The 22,465-nt window shown below is 57.0% G+C and overlaps 1 protein-coding gene across 3 annotated transcripts in view; it reads left to right on the forward strand.

Moving 5' to 3' along the window:
• Positions 1 to 21,772, forward strand: part of FBLN2 (fibulin 2) — a 98,918-nt gene extending 77,146 nt beyond the window's left edge. For 2 of the 3 annotated variants that reach the window (XM_025448783.3, XM_025448773.3), the window contains 11 exons: positions 1 to 102; positions 2,071 to 2,211; positions 6,310 to 6,444; positions 8,549 to 8,686; positions 10,784 to 10,927; positions 11,055 to 11,183; positions 11,653 to 11,778; positions 13,615 to 13,731; positions 14,225 to 14,353; positions 19,001 to 19,124; positions 20,834 to 21,772. In XM_025448783.3, coding sequence (XP_025304568.1) covers positions 1 to 102; positions 2,071 to 2,211; positions 6,310 to 6,444; positions 8,549 to 8,686; positions 10,784 to 10,927; positions 11,055 to 11,183; positions 11,653 to 11,778; positions 13,615 to 13,731; positions 14,225 to 14,353; positions 19,001 to 19,124; positions 20,834 to 21,191 — 1,643 coding nt within the window. In that variant the 3' untranslated portion in view covers positions 21,192 to 21,772. The remainder of the gene's footprint in view (positions 103 to 2,070; positions 2,212 to 6,309; positions 6,445 to 8,548; positions 8,687 to 10,783; positions 10,928 to 11,054; positions 11,184 to 11,652; positions 11,779 to 13,614; positions 13,732 to 14,224; positions 14,354 to 19,000; positions 19,125 to 20,833) is intronic. The other variant, XM_049097813.1, reaches the window with a different exon arrangement.
• Positions 21,773 to 22,465: the final 693 nt, after the last annotated feature.

A 22,465-nucleotide genomic window follows, 5' to 3' on the forward strand; every position in this document is an offset into this window, starting at 1 on the left:
ACAATGGGCCCTGCAAGCAGGTGTGCAGTGTCATTGGGGACACAGCTATGTGCTCCTGTTTCCCTGGCTATGCCATCATGGCGGATGGTGTGTCCTGTGAAGGTGAGTACCACAGGGGCCGCTCTCATACCTGTGCAAATCTGAGCTGGCCTGTGTTGGGGGCCCCAGAGCAGAGACGGGACAAATAGAATGAGGTGGATGTGTTCTGAGTGTGAAACTTAACTGAGTTAGTAAGGGAGTGTTTTTGGCTGCTGTGACACAGAGCATCAAATAGAGGAGCTGAAACAGCTCTTTCCTCTCATGTTACCATGTACAGGTGTGCACATGCCATCCAGGTGTGCACACAGGCTGGCCAGGGCTTTTCAGGCCACTTTTATCTTGTTTTTCTACCATTCTCGAGAGCAGAGATTCTCAAACTTCAGTGTCCCACAGAGTCACCTGGAGGCCTGGTGACAGCATGGATCCTGAGAATCCCCAGAGATCTTGACCCAGCAGGGCTGGGGTAGGGTCCGAGAATTTGTGTTTCTGACAAGTCCCTGGACCGTGCTCTGGCTAGCCCTGTCTGTGTGGCTGAAATTGGTTTGTGGCCACCTTGTCCTTGTTCGAACAGAAGGGAAAGAGAGAGGTGCACACCCTGTTGTTGTAAGGCAGGACCCAGGAGTGACGTTCATCCCTCCCACTTTTCTCTGATGGGGAGCAAGGCTGGGTAGTAGGTGCCCCAGTTGGATGGCACGTGCTTGGTTCTATTACTGAAACCACAGAAGGGGCAGTAGATGTTGGTAATTCAGGGTCATAGAGGGACCAAAAGCATGTCCCTTTCATATCTGCAGTCCTGCTAGGACCAGGTCTTGTCCTGGTGGGACTTCAGTGTAGCACGGCCTGCCACTATGAAGTGAGGGCATTGGATCTGGCACCTACTGGGGTGCTTCCCAAGTGAATGACACCTTGAGAACAACGCAAGAGATCTCAAGACTATACCTTCTCATGTCTGGAGGCAGGACAAGCACGGAGCATGGAGATGGTCTAGGAAATGCTTTAGTTCAGGTTCAAGTTGAGGAGATACGACCTCAGTGGGTGTCCAGGGGTAAAACAGTTAAGTCTATCTGAGAAAATATGCATATCCCTATCAGAAACTGAAACCCACATCCAGCCCCTTGGCTGGGACTGTGTTGTGATGTGGACAAAAACCATCCACATGCCCAGAGAGGGCGGGATACTGACCCAGAGTACACAGCATGGCGGTGACTGGCCCACCTTTCTCCCAGGTCGGGGGAGCAGATCTCAGGTGCCCTCTGGATTTCCCTTCGCTTCCATCAAGGCCCTGAAAATGTGAGGAATGCATCTCTCCTGGTCGGGCCTCCTTTGGTCCCGGTCAGGGTGTCCGTGTCTCTCCAGGCCTCTGCAGGACCCCTGGCAGTAATGGCTATGGGGTCCAGACCAGACGTTGCAGATAGTGTTCTAAGAGGGTAGCCTGCCCTGCAGGGAAATCCTGCTGGACTCTACCCTGTTAAATAATTGAAGAAGTTACACAACCATGAAAACTCAAGAACTTTTTAAAAAATGACCAGATTTCAGATTTTTCTTCGAACTTCTGCCCACAAGGGGTTCACAGTCCTGGTCCCCCCCCTCCCCCAATAGACCACAGGCCCCACAGTGCCCCAATGACCGCTTTCCCTGTGGATGTTGCCAGCCTGGTCCCCTACACACTTAAATTTCAAATCCCTGCTGTTGCCTGCCTCCCTTGGCTGCCTGGGGAGGTGGGAACGCCTCCAGAGCTGGGTGGGAGATGGCCCCTGGTCCCACCCTGCTGTGTGACCCTGGCCAGGCTTCCTGTCCTCTCTGAGACTCACCTCACACCTGTCCTTCCTGGGGTTCTGGCTCTGACATCTTTGGACTGTATAAACTCCAACTTGGGCCTGAAGCCCAGAGGTACGGCTGGTGCCCTAGGAGGCCCCGGGCAGGTCCCTGCCCTTCTCTGGGTCTCAGTTTCCCTCTCTGTCCCTGAATGCTCCAAGACAGGCCATGCCCTTCTAATGGCACTTCTGTTTTTCCTCCTGCGGCTGTCACTAGACCAAGACGAGTGCCTCATGGGCACTCATGATTGTAGCCTGCGACAGTTCTGTGTGAACACCTTGGGATCCTTCTACTGTGTCAGCCACACGGTGCTCTGTGCCAAGGGCTTTATTCTCAACAGGCACCGGAAGTGCGTGGGTAAGCGAGAGCCCCTGCCTGCCTCCACCGTCACGGCTCTCTGCTCTGCTCCACGCCAAGCCGCCACACTGTGGCCACATGCTAAAGGGCCTGCCCTTTGCATATGAGCTCTCAGCACCGCCAGCACCCACTCCTGCTCTGTGTCATGCCCTACATGTCCTGGTGTCCTGTTCCGCTTCTTCACCGATACCACCGGGAGGCTGCTTTCCCCAGGGACGTATGTGCCTGAGAGTCAGAAAACTAATTGATGTATGACTTGGCTGGGTCGCTGAAGTGAGGAGGTCATGTGTGCAGGCAGCAGATAGAGTCCATGGGGTCTGGAGACAGGGAGGCCTGGGTTTGAAGCAGGACCCCCTAGTAACCCTGTGGCCTTGGACAAAGGCCTCCCCTTCTCCACGCCTCAGTTTCATTATCTGTAAAAAAGGAGGCGTTGATCCTCCTTTGGAGATGATGTGACCTGTATATGGGATAGCAGAGAACCTGGGGCACAGTAAGCATGTGATGTCAGCTGCTGAGATTATCCTTAGGTGCACCTGGAATCCCCTCCAGAGGTGAATGGATGGAGCTGGGGTCAGGCTGACCCAGCATTGCACCCCGACTCGGTGTTCATTTGCTGTGTGACCCTGAACAGTGGCGCTCCATCCCTGAGCCTGCTTCCTCGCCTCTAACGTTGGGGTCAGTGGGGCCCAGCTCCTGGCCTGAGCATGGATGGGGCCGGTGCTCGGTACCAGCCCTTCCCTCCTGCCTCCTGGTGCACAGTGGCCTGGGGGCTGGGGCTTTAGGTGTGCCCCCCGGGCAGTGAGGAGGGCACACTTGATGCTCTCCCATGGCTCAGTGGTCTGATGTTTTCATGGAGGAAACGGGATGGTCCTCAACAGAGAGATAGACCCAAAGTAGCAGGGACTCAGGGCAGACTGTTAGAAATGCTCCAGCAGAGACACAAGCAAAGGGAGGCGTCATTCCAGCCTGGGACATCTGGACACACTCCCCGTAGAAGGTGGCATTTGCATTGGTCTCCAAGGACGGATGGGACTTGGAAATCGGGAAGGGCATGCAGGGTGGAAGGAACTGCTCGAACAAAAGTGTGGAGGGAGGAACAGCGCAGAGTGTATCCAGGGCACGTGATCAGAGCCCCATCTGTCTTCTGTGTGCTTGGGGACCATGTCCAGCCTGGACATGTTCTCTTCCTCACCCTCCGCTGCCACTGGGCAGATGAGCCCACGGTGCTGGGCTGAGGGGCGGCTGCAGACATGTTTGCCCCTGGCCTCCAGCTGTCGGCACAACATGCGCCCTCCTGAACGTGCTTGTCAGTGGCTGGGCAGCTCTTCCTGTCTGGGTCGTGTCTGTATGTGTACGTCTGGGAAGGCAGATCCTGCCTGGGCCTGCGAGCACCCCTCCCGGGACGCCCTCGCCATGCCCGGGTGTGCAGGCTCCCCCGGTGGCCCGGATAGAAGCCCTCACACTAAAAGGGGTCACCAGGCAGACAGAAAACAGGTTCTGGGATTCAAAGAGCAATGGTGTATTTCATTCAGCAAAATTTATGAGCTCACATTCTCGTTCTTTCATGTCTCCCTCCTTGTTCTTTCTGTACAGACGCACCAGTGTCTCCTCTCCTCCCTCCTGCTCCACTGACATGCTCATTTTATCATCTGTTAGCGCTTGTTCTCCACCCCACTTCTTCATGCACAGATGAGTACCCATGTCATCTGCGGTTCATCTGTTAGCTCCAGACATGGTTATGAACCCCGGCTGGTGAGTTGGGGCACTCGCACCTGCATGAAGAGTGTGCCCCCCTGCAGCCAGACTGCCTGGGTTCACATCCTAGCTCTGCAACTTTCTAGTTGCAGGACTTTAGATGAGTAAGTTAGCCTCTCAGCCTGTTTCCCCATCTGTGAAATGACACAGGAGTAACACTCGTCTTTGTCATTGCGGAGATGGAGTTAGAATTCCCCAGTATTTGATGTCACTGTTACAATTCAACAAATTTCACACTGAGGCAGCCTGCATAGGTAGTGAGCTCCCTGTCATTAGAGGTATGTAAGCCAAAGTGGGATAGGGTGGAGCCAAGTCCTGAAGACTTCTAACGGATGTGTGACTTCTGCTATTTGTCTTTTGTGTCCTGCCCCTTGGGGACCATATAGGCCATGGGAAAAATGTTCCAAGTGGGGTGTTCTGCTAGATGATGGGAAGGAAGTAGCTCCGGGTTCTGCGGCCCATCCTGCAGCAGCGTGGAAAGGGCACAGCTCTGGGCTGCGTGCTCTGCGTTCCCCTCTGGCTGCTGCCTGTGCAGTTATCACTTCATTTGTGAAATAGCATCATCCACCGCTGACCCCTGGTGACCCTCAGGTAGTGTCCGCTGCTGTTATTTATTCCGGTGACTCCTCCCAGGCTATTGGGGTTGTGGAGCTGTGGCCTCTCTGGGGTCGTGGGTATGCCTCTCCCTGTCACACCATCCTGTGAATCTTTATCTTGCACAGCCAAGCCTTCCAAGCCAACCTGCTGGCCCGAAACTCTCCCTTTCCACCGCCCCACTCCCCACCCAAGTCAGGGTCAGGCTGGCCTGTATGCCGTTCGGTCACCTGTGATTTGGGGGGCCTCTTTCCCCAGCCATGTGCTCCCCCTGCACCTGGTCCCCGTCATCCTCCTAGACGTAGCTACATGTCCCTGCCCCTGAGAAGCGACTCTGATAGTGCGGGGCGCAGAGACTCAGCTTTTCTCCCCCACATCTCCACCTTCCCTGTCCCGTCCCTGTTCCAGGGGGGCAGCTCCCTGAGGGCGGGCGCTGTGGCCGACACCCCGCGTGGCCAGCTGGGCCTGGCACAGAACAGGTGCTAGTTACCGTGTGTCTAGGGCTGACTGCACCGGTGGAGGATTGCGGTGCCTCCCGCCAGGTGGAGCGTGGCGGCGGCCGGCACTGGGCTGGTCATCCTTAGCACCCGGCCCGGGGCGGGTACTGGTGAACTCTCCGGTTCTCCTGCCCCCCGCTTCTCTCACCTTTGCAGGCCTCTCCCCTTCCCAGTTGCTCATCTCAGTCAGCTCTTGGCCTCTTCTGTCTGTCACTTATCCCCTAGGGGACCTCCGCCGCTGACCACTCCCCAGTTAGCATGCTCCCCCCACCCCCGTGAACTCACACGCGTGCCTGGCTGCCTCTTGACACACACTCGGTGTGTCCACAGGGTTCCCAGCCTTTCCCGCCAGCCTCACTCCCATCCCAGGTGCTGGCGCCCTGCCTGTTCGACTGCTCAGCCAGGAAGCTCTGCACACCTCTTGGTTCCTCTTTACCGCTCACGTCTGGCTCATCCATCACTGGATCCTGTGGGTTCCACCTTCACAACATTTCCAGAGCTGGACTGCTTCTTCTCGCCTCCATGGGGGTGGTCCGAGCCCTGTCATACATCTCCTGTCCTAACAGCCTCCATGCTCACCGCTAGGGTGTTCACACTCAGCCAGGGAACCCTGTCACAAATGAGTCAGACCATTTCTGTCCTCTGCTGGAACCGTCTATGGCTCCCCCCTCCCTCAGCATCCACACTCTCTTCTCTTCTCTCCCCTGCAGCCACACCCCCTCCCGGGCAGTTCTTGAGTCTGCCGGGCAGGCTCAGTCCTCAGAGTCCTAGTATCCGTTGTGTCCTATGCCCGGAGTATCTGCTTGACTCATCCTGTCACCCCCTCAAATGCTTGCTCAAATGTCCTCCTGTCTGAGCCTGACCTCCCTGCTGCTCCTGTCTTAGCCTCCCTCCCTGACCTCCCTGCTGCGCCTCTGTATTCCTCATTCCCTTCACACTGCTCTGTTTTTTCCCACAGCACTCATGACCACCACCCTCCCGACTTTATGTTTATTTTTCTGTCGGGCCTCCGGCAGGGATCTGTCTGTCTTGTTCACCGATGGATGTATCCCAGTGCCAAGAACAATGCTTGTTGGCACAGCAGACGCTCGATAAATCTTTGTTGAATGAATGGATGCATAGACAGGTGGACATCAACCACGTGTGGCTCTCCGGGTGGTGAGCACCTTGAGACCCTGAGGGCAAGGATGGCTGTGCCAGGCCCAGGTCCTGGCACCACCCTGCAGCCCCTGATGCCCCGCTCTCCCTGCAGACATCAACGAGTGTGTGACGGACCTGCACTCGTGCAGCCGGGGCGAGCACTGCGTCAACACCGTGGGTTCCTTCCGCTGCTACCAGGCCCTCACCTGTGAGCCTGGCTATGCCCTCAAGGATGGCGAGTGCACAGGTGAGGTGGGAAGCTGGAGGTCCCGCCCCTGATGTGCCAGGCCTCTTGCCCTGCCCCTCGCCCCACCCTGACCCCGCCTCCTATCCCACCCTGACCTAGCCTGTCCCTGCCTCCTGCCCCACCCTCACCCCGCCTCCCATCCCACCCTGACCTAGCCAGTCCCATCTGCACCCTGCCCCTTGACCTGCCCCTGGCCTGACCAGAGCTTTCTGCCTCCGGCAAGCTCCAAGCCCTTGGGTTTCTTGCCTGTGGGAAGACCCCACAGATGATGGTGTTTGGGGCAGAGTGGGGTGTCTGAGGCTGGTGGGACTTAGTGTGCTTCTGGCTTTGCTACCTTTGCTGGCATCTGGGTGCCAAGTTACTCCCTCGCCTTACCTCAGTTCCCATTGTACACTGGGGTGGAGCCCCACAGAAGGATCACTGGAAAATTCTAGCCTCCTAAGAAGAGGGAGAATTTTCATCAAACCATTTCAACAGATACTTCCTGAGCTGCTTTTATGTTCCTGGCAGGGTTCTGGATGGCAGGATATGGGCTGGGGTGCAGTGTCCTTGTCCCCGACCTCCTGATGAGGGAGACGGGGGGGGGGGGCACACAAGCAAACGGAGGGCAGGAGTGGCTGGGCTGTGACTGGACTTCAGGCGGGGCCTCCAGAGAGGCTCTCCGTGGAGGTGATGTCATCCGGACCCGCATGATGGGAATCTCTGGGGAAGGGGGCTCCAGGCAGAGGGAACAGCAAGTGTGAGGCCTTTCAGGAGAGCAGAGATCTTGGCGTGGTCAAAGAACAGAGAGTCTCAGGGGTACAAGCAGGCTGGGAGTGTGGAAGGAGGGCCCAAGGTGGCAGTCCCATTAAGGAGGAGAGTTGGAGTCTTTCACCTGTGAAGGTGAGCATTTCCGGGTTTTTTTTTACTAAAAATGTCCAAAAGAATGTCACCCAAGAGGTAAGATCTGGGGTGCTGGATTGTGGTAAACTTCGGAAACCAAGGATGAGAATTGGCCAGGAGGCTGGGCATGAGCTCAGGGAGGTGGATTAGCAAGCTCCACACTGGACCCTGAGCTGGGGGAGGAGAGGTGAACCCAGTCCCCTCAGCACACACGTGTGTGCACACAGATCCGGGGCCAGCTCCCATCTGAGAACCCTGACACCCGGGGAGGGGAGGGGCACCCATGCCCTGGACATGTCCCATGACCCCTGCCGCTGTCATCTCGGGGAGCTGCCTGCCTCCTTCTTAGACCAGAGCAGCTGCAGACGGGCTTGCATCTCAGGCATCAGGTGGTCTCTGGACGGAGGCCATACCGGTCCCAGTTTGGCTGCTTAGAACCCAGCACAGGGCCCCCTGGACACTGGGCTGCCCTGGAAAAATGGTGGAAGCCTTGGCAAACAGACAGGGTGGACAGAGGGAAGAAGGCCAGGTGGGAGGACTGCAGGCAAACAGACACACAGGCCTTGGTCCGACAGCACAACTGAGTGATCTCCCCATGCCGCTAATGCTGAGTGTTACCTTTCTGCATCCTGTCTCTGTTTCCCCATTGGTAAGAAAGACCTGGTGTGCCTGCTGCAGGAAGCCTGAGGGAAGGTGTGATGCTAGTACTTTGTAGACACAGAGGTCAGGGGCCCTCCGTGACTTGCTCAGTGCCACACAGCTGCTGGGGGACAGCGGTGCCATCAAGGCCCAGCAGCTCCAGCCTCAGCACACCTCCCGAGAAGCCTGGACACATGCCCTTGGGGATTTGGGCACGCATCCTCCGTCCTACCTGCCCCGGGAGCACAGACCCTGAAGCAGGCCACCTGGGTGCTGGTCCCAACCCAGTGCCCCCTGAGCCATCGGCTGTGTTTGTGCCTCAGTGTCCTTGCACCTGCTTCCTGGGGTTGTTGGGAGCATTGTCCATAAATCCATGTCTGAGAACTTGGGACGGTGCCTGGTACCACGGAGGAGCTCCGGCGCTGTGCTGATGGCATTGCTGCTACTGACACAGTCACCACAGTGACGTTGCTCTGCCGGCCTCCCGTGATGGAGAAGACCTACCCAGCCCTCAAGGTCATGGTGGGGCCGTGTGGGCAGGGGCCTGCCCAGTGGCCCCTGACACCCTGCCTCTGTGTGGCAGATGTGGACGAGTGTGAGCTGGGCACGCACAACTGCCAGGTGGGCTTCACGTGCCAGAACACCAAGGGCTCCTTCTACTGCCAGGCACGGCAGCGCTGCATGGAGGGCTTCCTGCAAGACCCCGAGGGCAACTGCGTGGGTGAGCGGGGTCCGAGGGGCTGTGGCCGCCGGCCTGGGGTGGGGGCTCGGGGAGGGCTTGATGGGGCCTGGCTTGGTGGTCTTGCCCTGGCCGCCTTAGCATCCCTACTTGTGAATGGACACGTCAGTGCCTGGCCCCTGGAGGCACTGGTGAACCAAAACTCTTGCTATCCTGAGCCACCTGACCTTGGCTGAGCTCCTCCTCTTGTGGCCTCAGTTTACCCGTCTGTGGGATCAGGCTGTGTGTGTGAATGTGTATCAGAGTTTTTTAACCTAGCTAGCAGTAAGGAATGTGTTTATACCTTGATCTGTGACACACGGACACAGCTGGAACACACAGTCCACAAAATGTGACCCTACCACACATAATACTAACATTTCTCTTTGCAAAGAACGTTAGTGAGACGTGTGGGGTTGATTTTGTGCCTTGTTCATGGCCCAAGAGGTGGCAGGTGGTGGCCTAATTGTCCTTGCCTGGATCTGAGATCTTACACTCTCCCCACCTCTCTTCACTCCTTCCGCAGAGCTGCTGGCCTGAGGCCCCAGCTTCCCCGGGGCTGCCGGGTGCGTCTTGGCCCAGGGGCAGGGAGCCAGAGCCCCTGCGGGACTGACAGTGACCAAAGCAGGCGTGGTCAAGGCTGCACTCAACCTTGTGTGGGGTGGGGGCGGGGGTGAAAGACGCAGGAGACGTGGGAAGGCAGGCAGGTGTGCAAGGCCAGCCGCTGGGCGTGGGCAGAAACAAGGTATGTCAGAGTGTAGGTGTTGCCACACACCCTTCCCGCAGGAGGGCACTTGTGGGACGGGTGTCTCCGTCTGGCAGGGGAGATGCTTTGGGACGAGAGGGGCAATGGCTTTACCTGAAGCCCTTCTCAAGACTCTCTGGGGGTCCCTCTAGCCATTCTGGGAGCTGGAGCTGTTTCCAGGGCGTCCCCTTTAACAGCTCCTCACTGTGTGATCTTGGCAGTGTCACAGGGACACCTCAGGGCTGCGGGCACAAGAAGAGCCCTCGATCAGCCCCGGGATACCCGGCCAGGGTCAGGGAAATGTGAGGAGGGGCCTGCCTGACTGCCAGCAGTTCCTCCGTGATTCATTTATCGACAGCTTTTCAGAGCACCTACTGTATGCATGGTTCCAGAGGTCAGGGAGTCATAGCACTTTTATTTTATTTTATTTTATTTTGTTTTATTATTTTATTTTATTTTATTTTATTTTATTTTATTTTATTTTATTTTATTTATCCTTGAGCGACAGAGAGAGAGAGAGAGAGGCAGAGACATAGGCAGAGGGAGAAGCAGGCTCTCCTTGGGGAACCTGATGCAGGATTCGATCCCAGGACCCCGGCCCCGGGGTCACGACATGAGCCAAAGGCAGACGTTCAACCACTGAGCTACCCAGGGAACCCCAGTTATAGTACTTTAATGAGACATTTTGGAGGAGGGGGGACTAAGAAAATACATTTATAGAAGTAGCAGTTATTCAAATGTACTTTGATAAATAATAAACAAGTAGGGGACAAAGTCTTAAAGTGGGGGGGGCACTCATATATCTGGAATGGTTGGGGCCTCCCTGAGGAGGTGACATTGGGGCAGGGATCTGAGGAAGAGAGGGAGCCAGCCATGCACATATCAGAGGGCAGGGTGTGCCGGAGAAAGGGCGACAGCATGTGCCAAGGCCCTGGGGTGGGCTGGGGCATTATGGGATGATGAGGGGGCCAGTGAGGCTGTGGCAAAGTGTGAGGGAGAGATGGAGGATGAGCTTGACAGATTGGTGGGAGGAGCCAGAGCAGGGGCATGATTTACAGTAATTAACCTAGAACTCGCTCTAAGTTCTAGGGGAGCCACTGCCTTCAGCCACTTCATCAGAGCAGCTGTGAGAAGAATTGTAGGAAGAGCTTGGCAGGTGCTTAGGTTCTTGGAGGAGATGGTGCTGGTAGAACACAGGAGTGGGACAGTCTGATCACGCGGGCCTGCCCAAGGCTGGTCTGGATGCCCAAACCGGGCACCCCCACCCACCCCCCACCCCCCTGGTACGGAGCTCCAAAGCCAGGAGCTGGGGAGGGACCGTGCCGGGCTCCCCTTCACCTACATTGCTTCTGCAGACGTCAACGAGTGCACGTCGCTGTCCGAGCCGTGTCGGTCAGGCTTCAGCTGCATCAACACTGTGGGCTCCTACACGTGCCAGAGGAACCCCCTGCTCTGTGGGCGCGGCTATCACGCCAACCAGGACGGGACCAAGTGTGTGGGTGAGGCCAGCCACCTCCCTGCCTGCCTTTTATCCAGCCTTGGGCTTCACAGGTTCCTCTGCCTGTGGGAGGTCCTTGTGGAGGGAGAGCCTAGGCCTCATGGTGCCCTGCTCGCCTCCCCTGGCAGACGTGAACGAGTGTGAGACGGGTGTGCACCAGTGCGGCGAGGGGCAGGTATGCCACAACCTCCCCGGCTCCTACCGCTGTGACTGCAAAGCTGGCTTCCAGAGGGACGCCTTCGGCCGGGCCTGTATCGGTAGGTGGGCGCTGGTGGCCGGGACTCCTCTTGGGGTCCACCTGCCCCCGGCCAGCCCTCAGGCCTCCTCCTCTTTCCTGCTGGCCCTGTCCTCCGCTTGCCCTGCCGGCATTCGGCCTGACTGCCCGCCGGTGTCCCGTCTAGCCGTGCCTCTTTGCTCTGCTCTCCCCTTGCTTCTCTCGGCCACCATCCCGTCACCCTTCTTTCTTCCCTCTTGCCGTGTCTGCCCAAGCATCTGTCTCTGCCTCTGGCCTCCTTCTGACACTCTGGCCACCATTCCCTCTGCCTCTGGTGTCTTGGCCTCTCCTGTTCCCTGTCCAGGCTCCTCCCTGCTGTTCCTTCTGGGTTTCTGTGTCCCTGTCCTCGCCCAGCCCCCTCTTCTCCCCGGGGCGGGGTGGGGGAGCTGGCTCTCAGGCCACTTGTGCCCTCCATGCGGGCCACCCACCCTCTGCCTGCCGCCCACCCACAGACGTGAACGAGTGCTGGACCTCACCAGGCCGTCTGTGCCAGCACACGTGTGAAAACACACTGGGCTCCTACCGCTGCTCCTGTGCCTCGGGCTTCCTCCTGGCTGCGGATGGCAAGCACTGTGAAGGTACTGCGCACCCTGACCCCTGACCCCGCACAGACGGACGCACCACGTAAAGCCCAGAGCCTTGCCCAGCTCCTAGCTTCGTGCCCAGTGCTGCCAGTCTAGGGTGACCCAATGTTCTTGGTCTTCCAGATCCTAGAAACTTAGATATCTATGTAAAATCTGCTGGGTTTGCATGTTACCATAGATTTAAACTCTTAGAAAAACCCACTGTGAGTTAAACCAAGCCTGTGAAAGGGCTGGACCCTGCCTACAGGTCAGGGGGTAGGTGGGGGAAGGGGATGTGGGTCTCCAGCCCTGCCCGGCCTGGAGGCACTCTCCTTACGTCCCTCCTGGGGAGGAGAGGCCTCTGAGACCCCTGAGCTGGCCCTCCCGGGGACAGTACCAGCCCAGGGGCAGGGCAGTGTGACCGGGTCCAGCTGCATCAGAGGGCGTTTGGTGGCCTCCCGGAACAGACCACGGTACGTTCACTTGCTCGTCTGTGTTCTGATCCCCTGGGAGCCCCTCCTCCAGGCCAGGCTGGGTGCATCGGGCTGTGGGCAGGGCCCTTGCATCCCAGGCTCTACTGCCTTCACTGCCACCTCCCTGCTTCAGGAGGCTTCTCCTTTCCCACCTGGCTGGATGTCAGAGACCCAGAGATGGAACCAGTATTGCCCCCAAGCTCAGAGCCTCGTAGAGGACATAATGGCTTGTTTCGTGTGAATGCCGTGTGTGTTGGGAGGTTCTGAGGATCTGGACGTGGGCCAGATGGCGGCCCACCAGGCCCTGCGTGACTGACTTCCCCTGCTCCTCTGGCCAGGCCCACTCTGCTCTGACCACACTGGCCTCCTTGCTGCCCCCACCCCCCCACCCCAGGCACCAGGCGCACTCTCACCACAGGACCTTTGCCCTTGTTCTGCTCCTTCCCCAACAGCACTTGCACCTTCTGACACATGGTTATTTGAGCCATGTAATTAGCCCCTCCTCCTTGTTTCCCAGCACACAGGTACATCAGCTTCAGGAGGTGGAAATTCTGTCTGTCTTGTTGAGGGCTAAGTCCCCAAATTGAGCACAGGCCCGGCATACCGTAACAGCTGGGCACTTCTTGGTTCATGAGGGAAAGCCAAGTCCCTGCCCTCAAAGAGCCCAGAGTCCAGTGGATGTTCCACCTGAGCCATGAGCTGCCCTTTCACTCGTTCTCTCCCACGCGTTTGGCCTACATGCCCATGCATGCAGCTCTTACCCCTCCCCCGGCCCCATGGGGTGCCAGGCCTGGGAAGCAGGGGCAGGGGAGGCCCCAGCCCTCGAGAGGGTCCTTATTAGCCCCTAGATGGTGCCTCCCAGAGCCATCTCTACCAGGTCATATGGACTGTCAGTAAAGCAGCTCCTAGCCCCCCACTGGGGAGACCGGAGCCTGATCTGTGGCTCCCTCCTCCAGGTGGCGGGCCGAAACCCCACCAGCAAGTGCCAGCCCTGCCCCTGCCCCTGCCCCAGCTGGGCTCCTTGCCCTTTCCCAGGCCTCTAATTCCCCACTGGCCCTTAAGAGAGGCTGAACTGGGGATCCCTGGGTGGCGCAGCGGTTTGGCGCCTGCCTTTGGCCCAGGGCGCGATCCTGGAGACCTGGGATCGAATCCCACGTCGGGCTCCCGGTGCATGGAGCCTGCTTCTCCCTCTGCCTGTGTCTCTGCCTCTCTCTCTCTCTCTCTCTCTGTGACTATCATAAATAACAAAGAAAAAAAAAAAAAAAAAGAGAGGCTGAACTAATGGTTTCCCAAGGTAAGGCTCTAGACAAGCGGGGACCTCGGCCCTCACCACTGGGCCCGGAGGACTCTGCGTGACCACAGGCCAGTTTCCCCGTAGATGTGAACGAATGTGAAACCCAGCGCTGCAGCCAGGAGTGCACCAACATCTATGGCTCCTACCAGTGCTACTGTCGCCAAGGCTACCAGCTGGCCGAGGACGGGCACACCTGCACAGGTACCTCTTCTCTGCCCAGGGGCCCCCTTCCTGAGAGGCACCCTTTCCCCATGTGCTAGGCCCCCAGAGACTTCCTGCTGGGCTGGGGACACACAGGACACACACAGGCTTCAGCATCACATTAGAGCTGGATTCCCAGCCCTGCCATCTCCCTGGCTACGTGACCTCTGGGTCCTCTATAAAGTGGAGATGATGGTCCTGGCCTCACCAGGATGAAGGACGAGGTTACACACCTTGTCTACACCCATGTCTGGTACCTTATTGGCCCTGCACTGATAGTAGTAATTATGGAGCAACCCCAGGGAGTGAGAACTGGAATGGGAGTCCTGTTTTGCTGTGTGGCCTTTAGCAACTCTTTTCCCCTCTCTGAGCACTGTTCTCATTGGTAAAATGGGCCCCTAGAGCCCAGAGCTGTGGTGGGGCCAGGATGATGTCAGTGTTTGGGCTCTGCGGGTGCGAGGGGTTCATAAGGGACTGAAACTCTCTCCGACAGACATTGACGAGTGTGCTCAGGGCGCTGGCATCCTCTGTACCTTCCGCTGTGTCAACGTGCCGGGGAGCTACCAGTGTGCATGCCCGGAGCGGGGTTACACCATGACGGCCAATGGGAGGTCCTGCAAGGGTAAGTAAGGGGTCCCTGCCCTACCAGAGTCTCAGGCAAGCTCTAAGTAGGCACAGAAAACCTTATGCAGCTTGCTGTGTGATTGGAGCTCTGGCACTTAGTACATCAACACGGAATGGCCAGTGCCACTGGTGGCCATATTAACCAAGGTCTATGTGGGATTGAAGGGGGAGACAATCTTTCTGCAGTTGGACTCAGCTTAGGCTAATCTTTCAGGCTTAGGCTCAGCTGTAGGCCCTCTCCTGGGAGAGACACAGGGATTCTGAGGGGAGGTCCTAAAAGACAAGTGACCTTTCCAGTGGGGAACCTGAAGAGCAACTCTGGGGTCCCCATGTCTGCCCCCAAGCATCTGCATCTGCTAACCTTGCATGCAGAAAGACATTGTCCCAGCCAGAGCTGTGCAGAGCTGGGCAGGGCTGGGCAGTCACCTGTTTTTGCAGTTTGCAGCTACTTCCCTGGATAGGGACCAGGTTCTGTGACATCTGATATTCTTTCTAAGTTGGGGAGTCACAATGCTAAAGTTCAGTTTCATTGGGACTTACTGAGGCCACCAAATTCTAGGCCTGGCAAGCTGCCTGGGCAAAGTGGAGAGGCCTGGAATCCACTTGGGGGGTACACAGGAGCATCCCTTTCCCCTTTACCTCCTCCCCCCGCCCAAAAAGTGACCCCTGAGGGCTTCACAGCCCAGCTCACCTACCCTCCTCCTGGCCTGCATGGCTGGCTCTTCCCAGGTTGGTGGGGCTGAGAGCCCAGAGTCCCCCGGGGTTGCAGCTTTAGCCCAAGGCAGGCCCTGGTGCTCCTGTAGGCCCAGAGGTTCAGAGTTGGTGCTGGGCAGGGTAGTGTTAGATCAGTGTTGTTCAGCCTGGGTGTTCCTACCTGTAAATGGGTCCTGAGATCATTTTGGTAGATCTCAGCTGGCTATTTTGGGGTTTGTTTTTGTTTTAAGTAATGAAAAGCAAAATACAGGATCAAGTGGGCATAGTGGACGTGGACTAGATCAGTGTGCACCACGCCTACACAGATTGTTCCAGTCCATATGTGCATACTTAGTCCAGAGCAAAAGGACTCCCTACCATAGGTAGACGTAAAGAAAAAATAAATGGAAAGACTCCGAGTGAGCGTGGGTAAATCACGGCTTTGGAAGCCTGGTAGGCTCACAGAAGCTGACCCAGGCTTCCCTGGCGGCAAAGCTGGCTGCTTTTTAGTTTGAAAAACAAGAAGTATTGGGCTCCATTAAAGGTGAGCATTTCACTCGCCATAAACTGTGCTGTGCGGGACACATGGCTTTATGTTCCTGGACTAGGATTTCATCTTGGACAACAAGGCTCTGTTTTAATAGCAGAACAGGTGTGGTCCCTTCTCTGATGTCCAGTGAGACACTGCAATGACTTTGCTCTTGCAGATGCTTCAGGTTGAAAACCTACTCCAGTCCAGGTAGTCTCTCCCTGACCCCTCCTCCCTGGCCCACGTCTGCTGGGTCTCTGGGTGCCCCACTGGGTGGGAATGCATCTACCGCTGCCAGAAAGGGCTTCCGGGGCCTAGATGCACACCTGGCCTGCTGGCCATTGGCACATCTGACCCCCGGCACCCATCTCTGGTTCCGGGACTCTGCAGCTGCTCACACTCACCCCCATCCCTGGCCACTGCATCGTCCTCCCAGGGCTGGCTACCCTTCTGCCCCCTGACAGCACCCTGCCCCCACCCCCGGTGAGGCACAGGTCCCCCTCTTTGCAGTCCCTGCTGCAGACCCACCAGGAGGTCAGGCGCGAGGGAGGCCCCAGTGCCCGTGTGATACCTTTGCTTCCCCTCCACGCTTTCTTGCTGGAAAGGTCTCTGTACTGCCACTGGGTGAACAAGGGCAGAGCGCATGATGATGGTTTCGCCTGACTTCCTGAGTCACCAGTGGGAGCCATGCCCACGGCCCTTCAGAGCTAAGTGGTGACTCTCTTGTGCTCCCTGATTCTGTTCTGACCCAGGCCAACCCCTGAGGTCTCACGGCTCCAACGGAAAGATGGGAGGCCAGCCGTGGGAGAACTGAATGTGCTGGTTAATATCTCATAGTAAATCCTGACCCTCTCAATGGTGGAAAAAAAAAAAAACAAACCAGGACAGAAAAATGTGAGGGAATTAAGACTGGGCAGTGTCTCCTAGAATACACACTCTGTGAAGGAAGGGCCAGGACCCCCGTGCACCAACCTGCGGGGCAGCGCCCAGCACATAGTAGGTGCTTATTAAACATTCAGCCACTCGACTAAACTGAACAGCAAGTTCTGCTGATACCTGGATGCGTTTTTTTCCCAGTCTCTGGTTATGCCAATATAGACACATGTGTGTATGGATACAATATAATGTTGGTTACGATCATGCTGAAAATAAGCGTAAATTCAGCGTTTGTTTGGTTTGGGATGCACGTAAAGCCCTTATCAGCAGTCCCCCCCACTACAGGCTAGCTTTTAGCAGTGCTGTTAGTATTAGCACTGACTTTCTTCCCCACTCCAGCCCCTCTGAGTCATGGCTGGTGCTCAGCTACGGTGAAGGCTGCAATGACACCCCTGAGCATATGGTCTTGTCCCATCCTCCCTCCAGCCTGACCTCTCCAAGAGAGGCTCCAGGGTTGAGGGCCACGCAGACACGAGGGGTCTAGCCACCCTGCAGGGCAAGGACCCCAAGGTCATAAGGAAGGCCTGTGACGGCTTCCTGCGAGCCTGGTGAGGCCAGGCTATAGGGGTGCTAACCCCCGGCGCTCCTCCCTCCCACTTCTGGGCATCTCCCCCCTCAGCACTGGGCCCGCAGACAGCAAGAAGCAGCTCCTTCCCCGTTCCCCTGCTGCACCCTTGCGCACCCCTGCAGAGGCAGGACTTCCTGCTCCCCACTGTGGGCAGCTAGAGGGAAGCTGGGGCTGTGGGGGGTGGGGCGAAGAGCAGGAGGCCCTTCCCTTCATGTGGATTCAGTTAATGAGCCATCAGGACAACCACCGCCCATCCTGGCCCCTCCAGCTCCTGCCCTACTTTCTCCCACTAGCCTTTGCGCCACCCTGGGAAATTGGGATCGTGACCCAGTTTGCAGAGGAGGAAAGGGAGGGAGGCTTGAAGAGGTGAATGAATGTCAGCTGGCCTGTCGCCACAGAGGGTGGTGGCCAACGGCTGGGAGTCGGGCATGTGAGGATGGGAAGTGACACCGTTCTGCCTCGGGGGCGGGTTGTGAGGACAAATGAGTTAATGAGTGCAGAGAGCCCTGAACATGGGATGGACACCAGGTGTAGACATAGAATGCAGGTGGCTGCTGTTATAACTGTCCTGTCATTACTGTCATGCTGCTATCGTGAGGAGTCTGTGTGGCATCATGATTGGATCCCTGGCTTCCAGCCCCAGCTGCCTGCTGACTGCTGTGTGACCTTGAGCGAGTCCCTACCCCTCTCTGAGCCTCATTTCCTCCTGTGTCTGGGGAGGCCCGTGACCCTAACCTTACAGGCCTGGCATGAGGACTGAGTGAGGAGAACCCCTAAACTGGATCAGTGAGGAGGACTGGAGAAAGAAACCAGGAGCCTTCCAGGGAAGGTCCTGAAGACCCTCTGTCCCCCTTGCCCCAGCGACAGCCCCCTGGGGCCTCTGGACTCCATCATCTCTGAGCTGAGCAGCTGATCTTCACAGAAAGGGTCTTTGGAACCCATTTATCTGATCTTACTTGTCTTACAGGTTGCCTGTGCGCACACACACACACACACATGCACACACGTTTGCTTCTCTGAGCTTTGGTCAGATATTTGTCTATGTCTCTGTGTGTGTGAGCATCCTGAGACGGTCCCCCTTGTGTGCTTGTGTCTGTGATCCTGTGTATCATTGTGAGTGTGCTTGAGCAGATGGGTAACCGTGTGTGTTGGTGTGAGTGTGCACAGGAAGCGTGAGCATGTCTGTGCGGTTTGTGGGGGGCATCTTAGAGTCTGTATTTACAAGTGATGGGTCTGACACTTCCATCTAGCAATATGTGTAGAGCACCTGCTCCGTGCCAGGTGCTCTGCTAGGTGCTGGGGACATGTGGGACCAAGGAAGACACACACCCATGCCATTCTGGAGCTCCTGGGGGGGTGGGGGGACACAGAACAAGCATGTGAAGTAACGTGTGTTTCAGAGCAGGACAGGCAGTAGAAGGAGAATAAAATGGGAGGGGGACTACTATAGGGCAGTCAGGGAGGGCGTCCTGCAGAGGTGACCCTGAGCTGAGACCTAAAAGATGGGAAGGAGCCAGGCATGTGAAGATGTGTTCCAGGGGCAGAAACAGCATGTGCAAAGCCCCTGAGCTGGGGTGGGGTCAGGGTGTTGGAGCAGCCCAGAGATGTCCACTAGGGCTGCAGCCCACGTGGAAGGAGAGGCTCAGAGAAGGCCAGAGGGGCCCTATGGTGCCCATGAAGAAGCTGAGTTTTTATTCTGGGAGCATGGAAAGCCCTCAGGGGACACGGATAGTTTGTTGTAAAGCAAGGCGCTCAGCCGCTGGGTGTGGTAGGGACAAGGTGGGGTGTGTGGTGTGCGGCTGTACGGTGTGCTTGCAGCCAGGACAAGCTGCCCTGAGACAATGTGGGCTGGGCTGGGCTAGACCAATGCCCCCAGCTGGTGGGGGGGCTCTGTCCTCACCCTCCTCTTCTCTCCCCAGACCTAGACGAGTGTGCACTGGGCACCCACAACTGCTCCGAGGCTGAGACCTGCCATAACATCCGGGGCGGCTTCCGCTGCCTGCGCTTTGAGTGTCCTCCAAACTATGTCCGGGTCTCCGAAACGTGAGTGCCCCTACCTGGCCTTGGGCCCCAAGACCCCTGCACCCCACCCATGCTGCCTAGGGGAGAGGTGGCCGCATCCTCCACCACTCCTGCTCTTCACAGGTCCTGACTGCTAGGTGTGGTCTGGCCCCCACACAAGCACCTTGCAAAAAGCTCAGAGTATAGAGACCAGAGCGAAGACAGCTCACAGAAAATCCCCCTGAGTGGGGCTGTGGGACCCTGTCACCCAGTGACACGAGTGGCACAAAGTGCCTGTGACTGTGCTGTCACATGAGCTCGGCTGGGCCCCCTTGCTGCCTACCTCACAGCTGTCTTCCATGTCTGTGTGTGCAGCCTCCCACCAACCATATTTCCTAGTGTGGACGTGTCCCTCATCAACCACTGCCCTGTGGCTCCTGGCCATTTTTCACCATCACATACACGCTAACATCCGTGTGCATGCGTGACATTTAGGGGAGTGTGTCTGGGTGACTTTCCAGATCATCTCCATTCTCTGGGTCTTAGCTGCCCCCCCTGGAACATGGGGGCAAGAGCAGTGCCAGCCTGGGGTGGGTGCGAGCATGAGATGGGTACAGGGGCGCCATGGGTTTGGCATGGTGCATGGCATGGCCAGAGTGCTGCATCAGTGCCACCTGTTGCTGGTGACAAGGTTGTCATTGTGGCTGTGTGCTGTGGTACACCACGTGGGGAGCCCTGCTCAGAGGGCCCCCTAGAGCTGCTGAGCCCTCGTGCCTGAGCAGCATCCATTTTAGAAGCAATGAGCCTGTAGAGTGATTGGTTTATTTATTTATTTATTTTTAAAAAGATTTTATTTAGTTATTTGAGAAAGACAGTGAGAGAAAGCACAAGCTGGGCGAGGGGCAGAGGTAGAGGGAGGAGCAGACTTCCCGCTGAGCAGGGAGCCCGATGTGGGGCTCCATCCCAGGACCCTGGGATCATGACCTGAGCCGAAGGCAGATGCTTAACCATCTGAGCCGCCCAGGTGCCCCATAGAGAGTGATTTAATGCTGGAGGGGTGGCAGTGGCTCCCAGAGCCAGGAAGGGACAGATTGGTGCTATGCTTAGAATTCAAGCCCTGAGGCCCCCTGTGGGGTTTGCTGGAGCTTCTGTCCTCATCGTCATCGTCATTGTCATGTAGCATGGAGTCGCGAGGCCCCTAAGGAGTGGGTGTCTTGGAGCTCCAGGTGGGCCAATGGCCCTGGTGGTCGGAGAGGCTTCTCCTGGGAATGGGCAGGCCGTCCTGAGTCAGAAGAGGAGATGGCTGCCAAGGAGGGTCATTCACAGAAGAAAAGGAATTTGGAAAATGATTAAAATAATCAAAACATCATGCCCAGGGCATCTGTGCCAACAGAAAGTGTGCAAGTAAAAACAAACTGGAGGAAGGTGGGTGAGAACGAAGGGAGGAAGGAAGGAGGCGGGGAAGCACCCGTGGATGCCATGCCAGGCCCCGTGCGCAGCCCCGCGTGTTTATTCACTCACCCCGTGCAAGCAGCGAGACCACGGGCTATTGTCCCAGCTTAGATGAGGAGACCGAGACCCAGAGAGGTAAGGTGCCTTAGCAGAAGCTGTGAAGGGTCGAGCTGGCCACCGAGCTGGGCCCAGGTGGTCCGCGAGCCTGCACTGAGGCCTGTGCCTTGCCCGGCTCGGGTGGGCGTCAGGGGCGGGAGCCCCCGCGCCTGCTGCCTGAGCCCTGCCCCCTGCACCCACAGGAAATGTGAGCGCACGACGTGCCACGACTTCATGGAGTGCCAGAACTCGCCAGCGCGCATCACCTACTACCAGCTCAACTTCCAGACGGGCCTCCTGGTGCCCGCGCACATCTTCCGCATCAGCCCGGTGCCCGTCTTCGCAGGCGACACCATCTCCCTGGCCATCACCAAGGGCAACGAGGAGGGCTACTTCGGCACGCGTCCACTCAATGCCTACACGGGCGTCGTCTACCTGCAACGGTTGGTGCGCGAGCCCCGGGACTTCGCCCTGGACGTGGAGATGAAGCTCTGGCGACAGGGCTCCGTCACCACCTTCCTGGCCAAGATGCACATCTTCTTTACCACCTTCGCCCTGTGAGGCAGCCGCCTGCCCAGCACCCCACGGGGGCCATGGAACCCCGATCCTCCCGCTGTGTCCCCACACCAGCCTCTGCACCACCTGCCAGTGCACACCTTTCTGAGGTTGCTGAACACTGCATGTGTGCGTGGGGCCGGGTTATGGTGGTAGCTTTTACTCTAACTCTGTAAATTAACTTAATTTTGCTGACTCGATTCCTCCTGGATTCCTGGGCCTCTCCTGTGCCCTGCCCTGCGGGAGGGAGCTGGGCAAAACTTTGAGGGCAGCTCAAGGTCACCAAGGCAGGTGCTCGGTGGGTGGAGTCAGAAGGCCGAAGACTGAAACACAGCTACCGCGCTGGGGTGTTTGGACTTAACCAAGTGACCTGTCCCCAAGGCTGATACTCAACATTTCATATTCCACTGTGATTATTAGTTCTTTACTTTAAAAAAAATCATTTTAAGTGTTTTTGTTTAATTATAAAAGTAGTATGCACACATCGCAAAAAAATATATTCAAATAGTACCAAAGGATTATAATGTAAAAAAAAAAAAAAAAGAAAGAAAGAAAGAAAAAAGAAAAAAAAACTCTTACTTTGTAAAGTGTTTGTGTTTGGTGATGGTTATCTGCGTGCCTTGGGCAGGGTCCTGGCAGGGTCCCCCGGCCTGACCAATGCCTCTGTTTGTTAATCTTGTTGAAGGAATCAGCCCCGAACCTGGGGTTTTCCCTTGGGGCGAAAGGATACATCGCAGTGTAATTTTCGATTTTACTACTACTGCTTTTCCTCCTCCTCCTTCCCCAAATGGGGACCTCCACTGGCTTGAGCCTCTGGAAGTCGTCCAGAGACTCCAGTACTGGTCCTGGTCACAGGGGGACCTGAAAGCACTGGGTCAGATAGAGGATCAGATAGGAACCCAGAGAATAAGAGAATTTATCTTGTCTTCTCCAGGGTGGGTTTCCAGGGTTTTGAGGCTGGGGTTGGCGGCTGAGGGCTGAGAAGGGAAGGGATGGGCCCCTGGTCACGGGTGTCTTGGACCCAATCTGAGTCCCCCACCCATGCACGTAGGCCACTCTGCTTGGCTCTTTCCCTAAGCCGGTGGGTTTCAGATGCAGGCAGGGTGTGACTCCAGGGGGTTTTGACCTCAGCGTGGTGGGTGGCACCTCCCATTTCAAAGCCAAACTAGAACAGTCTCACAGCGCTCACACCTGGGAGGGAGAGAGGACCCAGTCCCGACACAGCAGTGCGCGCATGTCTGCATGTCTCTGCGTGTGTGTGCACATAGGATGCATATGCC

Source organism: Canis lupus, chromosome 20, assembly GCF_003254725.2.
Source record: "Canis lupus dingo isolate Sandy chromosome 20, ASM325472v2, whole genome shotgun sequence".
NCBI lineage: Eukaryota > Metazoa > Chordata > Mammalia > Carnivora > Canidae > Canis > Canis lupus.